The sequence below is a fragment of the Pelobates fuscus genome, chromosome 3 (genome assembly GCF_036172605.1).
Source record: "Pelobates fuscus isolate aPelFus1 chromosome 3, aPelFus1.pri, whole genome shotgun sequence".
Lineage (NCBI taxonomy): Eukaryota > Metazoa > Chordata > Amphibia > Anura > Pelobatidae > Pelobates > Pelobates fuscus.
Window position 1 is genome coordinate 108,746,446 of NC_086319.1, and position 11,737 is coordinate 108,758,182.

At 39.4% G+C, this 11,737-nt stretch overlaps 1 protein-coding gene across 1 annotated transcript; it reads left to right on the forward strand.

Moving 5' to 3' along the window:
• Nucleotides 1-227: 227 nt before the first annotated feature.
• Nucleotides 228-10,179, forward strand: ZCCHC10 (zinc finger CCHC-type containing 10). Its single transcript, XM_063447407.1, has 4 exons — nt 228-299; nt 4,153-4,314; nt 7,662-7,703; nt 8,921-10,179. The coding sequence occupies exons 1-4, from the start codon at nt 259-261 to the stop codon at nt 9,210-9,212; spliced, it is 537 nt and encodes a 178-aa protein (XP_063303477.1). The 5' UTR covers nt 228-258; the 3' UTR covers nt 9,213-10,179.
• The last annotated feature ends 1,558 nt before the right edge of the window (nt 10,180-11,737 follow it).

Here is an 11,737-nt window from a genome sequence, read left to right on the forward strand (position 1 = left end):
AATACAGTGCCTCTCATAGGCACCACCTTCCCTAATCACAGCTCTGTATATCTTTCAGCATTAATGTAACTCGAGGACGGCTCTATACAGAGAGCATGGCCGGTATAATGGAGCAGGATGTGTTATTACACCACCATCACGCACACACATGCTTCTTCCCCCAAACCCCATCTTAATGGCGGAATATCCGCTTCCGGCTGCCACTTCCTTCCCTTTATCTCCCAGCATGCACTGAGCCAACCACTGGCCTTCGCCAAGATGGCTACCCCCATGCACCGGCTGATCGCTCGCAGGCAGGCGTAAGTAAAGCGGGGAGCTCGCTGGCCGAGCCCCATACCCAGCGAGACTCGCGACACGGGCGGGTGGGTGAATGGTTAGGGCGGTGGGTGATCCAGAGGTAGGTGGTACAAGTTGAGGGGGCGGGTGCCGTGTTATTTTCTATTAGTTCTCCATGTGTTTTATATCGGTTTGTGCCCTATTTCCACCCATAGCTGGTGCAGGCTGTGACCGGTTGCTGTCACACTTCACAGGGAAGTTGTTGAAGCCACGGTGTGTCTGAAATCCAGCTGGAATGTGTGTGGCGCCAACATATGTCGTGGTGCTGTACGCGAACGCCAGTTATGTGACCACTACAGCCATCGCGGAGGGCAATCCTTATAGCGGTGGGATCTGTTATATGCCTGCTCTCAGGGGTCTGTGCTGCAGCAATATAACAGAATTGAAAGGACATCGGTTATGGCATCCTGTGTCAGTGTCTTAACAGCTGTTCAGGACTGTCAATCCCCAGAAAAGTCCTAAAATAAAAACATAAAATCAACTAATGCTAGAAAACAGCTAAAAGTTAGCAATCTCTCAGCTATATGGTTGTTTTTCAAAATGATATGAAATATGTTCACAGACCAGTTAGGAATAAAACTTGTACATATACCCATTTTTAAATAGGATAATGTATTTCAAATCGTTTAATTATTTTATTTCTTTTTAAGCCATAGTTTAATATTGACCGATCCTTCTGTAAACCCACATGTTCTCTATTTTAGCCCATGTTCTACTATGCCATCACCAATCCTATTTTGTAGCAGACCCTAAAAGTTACCCCCTGCTTCTGCAGTGCTGTTTGTTCGCACAACTTGATAAATCAGTGAAACGCAGAATGATATTAGCACACAGAAACTAAGATGGCATTCTGTGACCAGAAAACAAAGTCTGGGTGCTACATTACAACAAACATTGTTTGGTAAATAATGTCTTTTAATCAATGGTTAGGGCATAGGCAACAATTGATGGACTAGGTGACAGGCTAATATTTACATGGGATCCAATGGACCACCTGTGAACCATGACAGATCTCTCATTCCTGTCCCCTGTGTTCAGTATATAGTGTACTAGAGCTGCCGACCCCTCCCACACCTGGCTGAGACATTTATCCTGGTTTATGGGAACTGATAGTATTACATAAACTTATCTCCATCAGTAGTTTAATATAATTTATCTACAAAGAGTGGTTGCAGTAATCACATAGCGTGATTTGGAAATGCTCAGTAAACTATCAGCCATGCCTCCCCTGCTATCTGCTTATGCACAGCCTGGTTCATTGTTAAGGGAACCGAGCAGTGTTTTACTATCAACTGAGCTTCAGACTCAGACATGGTTCTTTCTTAAGTGGAAAAACTGTAGATGTTGTAGAACTGCAATTTCTATGTTGCTTTTGCTTAATGACGACTGTACTTATGCAACATTCGTGGTTTTAGAATTTGTCAAGACTGATTTAAAGGGACACTGAGCATCGTGACCATTACATCTCATTGGAGTGGTTAGGATGTTAGGAATAAAATTCTTCTGGGTTCTTGTGACACCATTATGCAGTTAATTCACAAGCGGGTCTTACTCCAGCATACCCCATCAGGTGAAGACCTCATTGAAAGGAAAGCTGCTTCCTCATGTGTACAAAATATTTGTGCAATTGGTGTGTCTAACTAATGGGTATATTAGGGATTTAGCCATATTTAATTCACTCTAGCACTTTTGGAAGTGCCAAGTATAAACCGTCTGCCTGAAAGAGCTACAAAGATAAAGCACGGTCTCCTCTGTACCTCAGTGCTCTAAATACACATTATGTGTCAACTGTGGGATAATTGCAAAAAATATTTTGGGAGATAAATGAGGTGAAATTAACTTCCTGATTGTGACCTCTCCAGTACCGAAGATGGACCTAAGGATTTGGGAACTCCGTTTCCGTCAAACCACTTGAAATCAGCCTATACAAAAAGAGGGCCTGCACCATTACCATTATAAGATATGTTAGTGGTTGGAGTGTCCCTGAAATCCCAATTCTGTATCCAAAAGATATTTGCCTGTTGATTGCTTCTGCCACTACCATATATAATATTGCAGCAGCTGTATCAGTAGTTTTTACTTTGGCTAGAACTATTTCTTTAACCCCTTAAGGACCAAACTTCTGGAATAAAAGGGAATCATGACATGTCATACATGTCGTGTGTCCTTAAGGGGTTACATTCTCATTTTGCTTTAGATCTTCTGTCACCTCAAACTTACCTTTCTCCAATCATTTCCTATTCCCTTCCTCTCTATATCTATATCTGTTTTTATTTTCTTCCTTTCTGTTTATTTCTTGCAAAATACTACTTTTTTCTTATGTACTTTTCCTCATCTTGACAAAAGGGTTGAACTTAAGGAAAGCTTTGTCAAGTTTATTTTTTCTAGCATACTCATCTCCCTGTCTTAACCCTTGTTTATAATCCCCATCCTTTGTTCTTCCCCAAGCATAATGCATACTCTATACATTTGCCAGTGCTTCTGGGTTCTTGGGCATGCAAAACAAGTGTTGTTTCCGTAGCACTGGAGTAAGGAAGAAGGCAGAGACTACACATCACTGCCAGGGTACTTAATGTGGCACCCACTTGGATAGAGATCCAGTGCTGTTAACAAAATTAAATTGTTTATAATAAAAAGGTAAAATCGGCTAACTGATGGAAACAATACTTGGGGGAGGCATTTAACATGAAAAGAATCTGGGGTAGAGTAAAACAAAAAATAGGCATGGCCCCTGACAGAGCTGCATTGATACCTTTGATTTACCATATTTTAGTGGAGGGTTCCCTTCCCCCTCCAATGCCATGCATAGCTTTCCTAATTTATTCTTGCGCATGCTTGAGTTTGCACACATATTGTTCATTCTTCCCTCCTCACATCAGTGATCTCAAGCTTAGACATGCCCTTATAAAGCATAACTTACTATTGTGAAAGTATCTTCTTTTGTCAAGAAAGGTGTGTTTAAGGAGATACTGAGAAGTATATTGGAAAAAAAACAAAAAACGTTGAGATGGCATCCGCAGTTTACATGAGCTCTACTCATTCTCATCATTTGCAAAAGTGTTGAACTAAAAGTTAAAGGACCACTATAGTGCCAGGAAAACAAACTCGTTTTCCTGGCACTATAGTGTTAATAGGTCCCCCCCACCCTCAGGGTCCCACTCCTGCCGGGCTCTAGGGGGAGGAAGGGGTTAAAGACTTACCTTTCTCCAGCGCTAGGCTCCCTCGGCGCTGGGGACTCTCCTCCATCTTCCGCCAAATGAGCATGCACGGCAAGAGCCACGCGCGCATTCAATCAGTCCATAGGAAAGCATTCTCAATGCTTTCCTATGGACGCTGACATCTTCTCACTGTGAAAACTGCTTTTAGAAAACATGGTGGGAGTTAGGTACTTCAGAATGGCCCACTTTCGCTGATTTACTCCAAACCCTCATCCTTTACCCACCTTTTATTTTAAACAGGAAGGTGCTCGCAGCCATTCTGAGCCTTTTATATTCATTTGTTTAGAGTGGATGTACTGCACTGAGCAAGTGGCATTATCTCTCTTTGAATAATAAGTTAGTGAGCTGGGATTTTTGGGAAGGGTACACCTCTATGATAAGCAGGCCAATTCTTCTGTGTCATAATCTAACAAAAGTAACTTTGTTACAGCTTCTGGTAAGGCAACAAGAGTGGTATGTGTGCAGGGATTTTCAACCAGATAACCAGAAATTAGTTGGTTACCACAAAATGTTTAGTCCTTGATCGTGGTACTTGATATAACCTGTTTTACTGATTAAGTGCAATTTACTAACTGTTCTCTGTTTGTTTTGCTGGTAGTGAAGCAAATAAGCAGAATGTGCGTTGTCAGAAGTGCCTCGAGATTGGACACTGGAGCTATGAATGCAGTGGGAAAAGGAAATATGTCTACAGACCTTCCCGAACAGCTGAACTAAAGAAAACCTTGAAAGAAAGAGAGGCAAGGATGATTATAGGCCAAAGGTAATGTTTGAGGGCTATGTATTTTTCAAATTCTCTCAAGAGCTGGAAAAAAAATCAGTATTTTTAAGTGAAGTTGTTATGGTGCCAGAAGGCCCTTTCACTGGCATCCGTTTAGTGATTAACCCCTTAAGGACCAAACTTATGGAATAAAAGGGAATCATGACATGTCACACATGTCATGTGTCCTAAAGGGGTTAAACCATTCACGAAATTGTGGTACGTACTTTTTTTTTTTTTTTTTTTTTAATGGGGAGCTACTGATTGGTTTAGAGCGGGGTGCCCAAAAGGTAGATCCCCTGATGGTTTGCTTTCCTTTAGAATGACAAAGCATAATGGAAGCTGTAGTTTTAAAACATCTGTGGGTCTACCTTTTGCACACCCAAGGTTTAGAGCGTCAGCTGGCCGCTGTTAACTAATCAGAATCGCCCATGTCCAATGCTGCCCTAGTCTTCTGTTTTTCTCAATTCTGAATTTCTAAATGCGAAAGGACATGGGGGCAGAGTGGAACGGCAGTGGAATCCTGACTCTGAGGTTAAACCATTTGTAAGTAGTTTATCCCCTAAACGTAAGCCAGAGACATCCTGGCACCATAACAATGTTTTTTTAATGAAGCTGTTATGGTGCCCAAACTGATTCTTTCAGTATTTGGTCATAGTTCTATAACTTGTTAAAGGAAAACTCCAAAACCTGCGTACACAGAATATAGGGGGGGGGGGGGGACTTTTTAAGTCTTGCAAGTAACCAATCGGGCAAGGCTCAAGATTTTTTTTTCATATTCTATGTAAGCAGGTTTTGGAGTTTTCCTTTAAACCAACTAATCAGAGTGCTGTGAGTCAAATTGCAGTGCCTGGGAAGGCTTTATAAGCATTTCCACATTTATAAGCATTTATATTTTTTTTAGCGTCTGGATTTTATTTATTTTTTCAGGGTGTGTTTTGTTTCTTTCTTTTTTTGATCTCTGTTTTATTTTTATTTTTTTATGTTTATTTAAGTTTGACGGGAATTGTGGATTTTTGTTTGACCTTTTTTGGGGGCTGAAAAAAAGATTTTAGAATAAAGAAGACTGCTCATGGTAATTATGATTTTTATTATTTTTTTTACATTGTCATTTAGGACCCCCACCCATAAGCCACTCATGGGGGGGGGACAGGACATTAGGTGCTCCCCCCCTTTGTAGCTTAGGGCCCCCACCTGCTGCTCATAGGTGGGGACAGAGGTAGGACACTAGCTGCTCACTGTTTAGTAGACATTGTCATTTAGGACCCCCACCCATAAGCCACTCATGGGTGGGGGACGGGACAGTAGGTGCTCCCCCCCCTTTGTAGCTTAGGGCCCCCACCGGCTGTTCACAATTTAGTAGACATGCCCCTACTCGCGGTATAGCGAGCAGGGGCAGATTAATTACTAATACGAAGTAATCTTAACTTCGTATTAGTAAATTTGTCTGAAAGACCAATTTTTGCTTTTTTTTCAGCCTTATAGTAAATAGCTCCCTAAAATACTGGACGAAATTCGGTAATTTCGCTGGTGTTCGAACGCCGAATGAAGCAACAGGAGGAAGGTGAGTATTGTGGGAACTTGCTTTGACCACAGGAAATGGAGCGGACTTGGATCCTCCCCTGGGTCAATGCTGGGCAAGCGTAGGAAAAATACATAAGACAAAATAGTCCCTACTTTGTTTTATGTTTTAAAGAAAATTAGATTCAATAGGAAAAAAAAGCAACAGATCATGAGACCGGGAGAGAAGAGGAAGCGATTGGGAAAAGGTTAGTTTGGTATGACAGTGCCGCTTTAAGGTTAATTTTGCACTGATGTTTCTAAAATGTAAACATCATAATGACTTTTTACAGTTAAAATGCCCCCAAACACAGTTTAGCAGAAATGCCTATAAAGTCACACTACTAATCTAAAGGTTAGGCCAAAATTCTGAGTTCAGTTTGAAGAGTCACTAACTTTTTTTTATTTATTTATAAACCAATTTCAAACATATTACATACAATGAATGCTTAATGTATGGAGATTTGTTTGACTAGTTACGGAAGATGACATCTTTTAAATAAGCTTAATTTGCCGCCTTGCAAAGTTGGGCTCTTTGGATTGCAAAGTGGCAGCGGTTAGGTCATTGCGTCAAAAACTGGAACTGCCATTTTGAAAATAAAATTCCACTATTTTTACTCTTACTTTGTGAAATTACCCATGATGAATATTCAAAGACTTAGTTCAATTATTGTGTTCAAGTACATGTTATAATTACTAATAAATAAGATATTTACCTGTCAAATACTAGTCTGAATTTCGGCCCAGTTTTTATAAGTCTCTTCAATAAAGTTATTATTTTGCCAGTCAAAGGCAGAACGTAAAGGGGACCTGTCATGCTCCAAACAACTTATGTTGGTTAGATTGAGAATAAGATTCTGTCTATACATTGTGCTTACAGCTTTGCTAGCTGAAGTATAGATTAGGAGAACAACATATTTAAAAATGTTTTTCTTCCAGCTGCTACTCAACTGCGTGCTGAGGCATTGACTGACAAGGGAGAGTAGAAACGACCGCCCACAGGAGGTCTCCCTGCTCTCCACTCATAGCAACAATAGTGCACGCTTCTATCACCAGCTAGGGAGTATATGAACGGAGTGACATGACGTCACTCTTTTCCGATGTTGACAACTAAGCCAGCGTGCTGATGTCACTGAGATTTTTCCCTGCATGGGGATGCATCCCAAGCAGGGCCAATTAAATTATACAGGTTGTGGAGCAAAGGATGACCACAGGTGAGTGTTATATGAAGAGTATAACACCCATCAAGAAGTCGCTGGAAAGGAGTAAATCTATATATTTTACATTGAATATACCATGAATCTTTATGCTATATGGTGTATTCAATGTATATGGTTAGGGTAAGATTTCAAGTAAATTCATGGCTTAAGCTTCATCCTTGAGGCCAGTTGGAAGTTGATTGACTGAGCTAAATTAAGTTTGCATGGCTTGGCTCATTAACTATAGGGGATCATCTGATATAGTCCGCTAATAAGCTTAGGTCAGCTTTGCCAGAAGCTCCTTAATAGATACTGTTTCTACTGCCCACTGAGAGCAGGATGGGTTCTGTGCCAGTGGATGAATGGTAAGAAGTCAAACTATTTTACAACCATTTAATTACTTATAGGTTGGGGGTGTAGTCCTGGCACATTATGATGCGTGGAGTGTTCCTTTAAGCAAACAACAAATCCTTACAGAATGAATAGACAATTGTCTATGGCTTAATGGCAAACGGCCCTCACAGGCTTTTCATTTTGTACTTTATGAATACTGAACCAGTAAACTAACAGTCTGTTTCTTTTTGTTTAAAGCAGTGGCAACAATGTTCCAGACACAAAAGGAAAGAAAAAAAGGTGAGGTCCTTTCTGTCATAAACCGAGTCATGGTGTTGCAGCTAATTGTAGTGGTTATGGTGCAGTGAGACCAAGAGCACCACACACTCCTTTTCTGTCCTACTGTGGTCACTCCAATAATACGTCTGCATTATTTTTTTAAAGTTGCACCTTCCTGCACTGCAATGATAGGCAGTTCCAACAATCAGGATCCTCTCTTTGTAGTCTGTAGAGTCTGCTCATATGCCATAGACCTCTGTCTTTAGCTCTTAATGCATGTTCCCATCTCCACCTGACATCACTTTTCTTTCTTTCTTTTTGCTTGCTAGCGAATTATAGGAATAGAATTTAGATGGCAATAAAGTTAGCATCATGTGGTAGGATGATTCCCCTTCTTTGCAGAGATGGGTGTTAATTTGGTGTAACATGCATAAATCCCTGATCACAGTACAAAAAGGTTAGTAGTTGCTGCGTAGCAAATTTGCAATTAAAATGTACTGTATTCTATCTCAATCTCCAAACACTTTTGTATGTCCTTAAAATTTGCAGAGTTGGTATAGCTTGCCATTGCCCTATAAAAATTTGCTATGTTTTTACTGCCTATCAAACCATTCTTCAAGGCTTGCAGAGAGTGCTAGATTAATTGATATTATATTTTGAAGGGAACCAAGTATTCTACAAATCCTAGAAGCTAGTGGGTTATGGATATTTTTGGGGATTTGTTTTTTTTTTTTTTTTTACTGTCCACTTGTAGTCAACTATGGCCTCAATTTCATATTATTGGATAAGCTGTCCAAGTAATTTTAATATTTTTGGCTAAACTTTTAAAACAATTTAACATTATGGAAAATATTTAATTTGTGTGAATTTATTTTTATTTTATTTATTATTTTTTTAATAAGTTAATAAAAATCATTTTAGAAGTGTAACCAAAAATATTAAATAATTTGGAAAGCTTAACCAACAATATTAAATTGAATCCTATATTTTAAATTGTAAACACTCCCATAATATTTTCTAGCGTCTGGGTCACTGCGGCTGATAACCCAGTCAAAATAAACCTATAGTAAAAAATACCCATTTCGGAAGTGGAACCTCGGCATTGGTTATTGGTAACGAGATCTCCATATGTATTCCTCACTCAGTGATGAATTTTTTATCTGTTTTATAATCTTACCAGTACATCTGTATTTTGTATGTGGAATGGCTACTGAAACACAATACCTCTAATCTTTCAGATCAAAAAGTGTTACAAGCTCCAGTAGTAACAGCAGCAGTAGCAGTAGCAGCAGCAGCTCTGATACCGAATCCTCTTCAGACAGTGAAGACTCCTCCAGCTCTTCTTCATCTTCTGAGGATAGCGACAAAAGCTCCTCAAGCTCCTCCTCTTCTCCGTCCTCCCAGAGCTCAACTTCCTCATCTGAATCTGACTCCGAAACCAGCAGTACCACCACCAGTAGCGATGACAGCAGCAGCGACGAAGCCAGTAGTTCAGAAGATGAGCCGCTCAGAAAGAAAAGAAAGAAATAACGTTGGTAAAACAGTTTTGTCGCTGGAAATCATTTTCAAGATCCCTGCATCAGCAACATTTTTTATTCCATCTAAAGAATGAGAACTTGCAGACTAAGCGTAGGGAAAATGGATTTCTCACATGCTGAATGCAGTGTACAACATTGACATATCTTTAATCCACGTAGATTTTAGACACTTTTTTTTTTTTTTTTTTTTTCTTCTTCTTCTTCGTAACACGGATAATGGAGGCGGAAACGCTGTTATATGCCGTGTTTTGTTTTGGTTTTTTTTGGGGCTCTAAAGGCCATTTTCAAAGTATGACGTCGTTACACAGACGTGGATAATATCTGCCACACATGGTGGGACTATTTTAATATGTACATAAGTTGTATGTATAAACTGTGAAATGCTTCCTTTTTTGTCTTTCCAAAATATTAACAGGGTGTAAACTACAAAGCAAGGTTTAACCTCATATTTGAAGAGTCCTATGACACATTTAGTATCGGAGAGGGAATTATTTTTTATAGAGGACTAATGAAAAAGAAAAAGGTTTATTGTTGAGAGAGCCTATTGTATCAGAATGGATCGTTCATTGAACGGGTTCTATTTTTATGGTTAGAGAAGCAATTCCCATGCTGTTGAATGTGACTTTTTGGTGAGGATTTTCTCTGTGAGATTGAACAGATCACAAACTGTTATTTTAATGTAGTTCCCCAAGTGCCATGTTGTTGAAGGTCAATGCATAACCACACCTCTTGTTGCAGGCTCTTCCAGCACCAAAAGGGTTAATGGTCTCCTTGTAAACTGTTCTGAATCAGTATAAACTGTGTGCCTTTTTTTACATATAATTTGTCATTGAAAGAATGTGTAGCCTTAAATGTGCATATTATCAAAATTACTTTGTACAATCTTGCACCAAAATTTAATGTAAACTGACCATTATTAGCATGTTGTGCATTTTAGTGCTTTTTATAATTTTTATTTGTTTCCCGATTTCAACATAAGTTATGCAACCTAAATGTTTTTTTGTTTTTTTTATATCTATTGCACAGTTAGCAGTAGCACAAACCTGCTTTCAGGCTGGCGTCTGCAGATTCACAATAGCAGTTCAGTGAAGCACAACCTTCCTTACGAAATGCATCTCAAATTATAATCAAGCTCATTTTTTAAATCTCTTAATAGATATATTTGTTTAAAGGAAATATAATGTTTGTTTAGGTTGCATGAATGAAATTTTGATTTATATCTGTGACTTTCAGAATAGTGATGTCAGTGTAGTACTGTCAAGAGTTTTCACTAAACACCCGCTTTAATCGAATGAAACCCAAATAGGCAAAGTAAAGGATCAAGTGGCTGATTTGGAAACATGTTTTAGTTACATCTATTTTAGCCTCAATTTTTCCATTATGATTTAATTTGGTGTTTCATGAATAACTCTTTTATCGTTGTAATACCAGCTAAGGTCCTAAAAATCACAGGTGCTCAGTGATTTGGTTCTCTATAACTTTATAACTATGTAGATGGTGTTATTCTGGAAATTGCATCCTTCAGATGAAAAATAAATTGATCAAGATACGTTCTTCTAATGTGTACAAAAACATCTTTAGATCTCTCCCAGTGTCAGAAGGGTCTCCGCTGCACCGGGGCAGGCTTTGCTGCTAGAAAAACTTTAGGGCAGTTTCCTGGGGATTTCCAATGTACTTACAAAGCTATTTCTACCTATAGGAACTCCATATAATAGCTTGAAATTACTTTTCTTTTGGGATTTGGATTAGTGCAGGGATAGGCAACCTTCGGCACTCCAGATGTGGAGGGCTTCATCTCCATGATGAGCTTACAGCCATAATGCTGACAAAGCATCAGGGGAAATGTAGTACACGACATCTGGAATGCCAAAGTTGCTTAGCCCTGGCCAAGTGCTGACAGGATCACTATATGCATTAAAATTATTTCATTTAATAGGACATAGTGCCTGGAGACCCATGGCATTGTCCCTCCATTCAGTCTTATATCATTTTTAAGCAGTTTAACACTGAATCAGTGTCCCAGGCCGCCAATGAAGGTATGGCAGAGGCAGAAGGTTACACTCTTTCTAATCATCCAAATTCATACCATCAATGGGTGGCTTTGATAGGCTGAAAGTGGTCAGGTGACATCCGACCAATCACAGCCTCCCATTGTTGCTCAGGTTAATACTTCCTCATTAGAGCGAGCAGCACAGACACGTAAAAACTTCTTTACAGTAGGACAGAGCCAGGGAACTACAGACATTATAACCACTTCAGATGAGATGAAGCAGTTACAGTGCCTTGAGTGTCCATTCTAGAATCACGGGACAAAAATTAACATTCCAGTACAGTGTAAAACATTTAAAATCAAGTCCCTTTATCTAATGGTTGTGTTCTCAGTGAGAATGTGAATACCTTCTTGTCTGAAGGGTTTTAAGTTGTTGAAATGTATTAAGTATTCTCCAAATAATAAACTTTGACTCGTCCGCTGTCGTCAAGGGAACTACCCATGTCTCAAATCATAATAAGTTTATA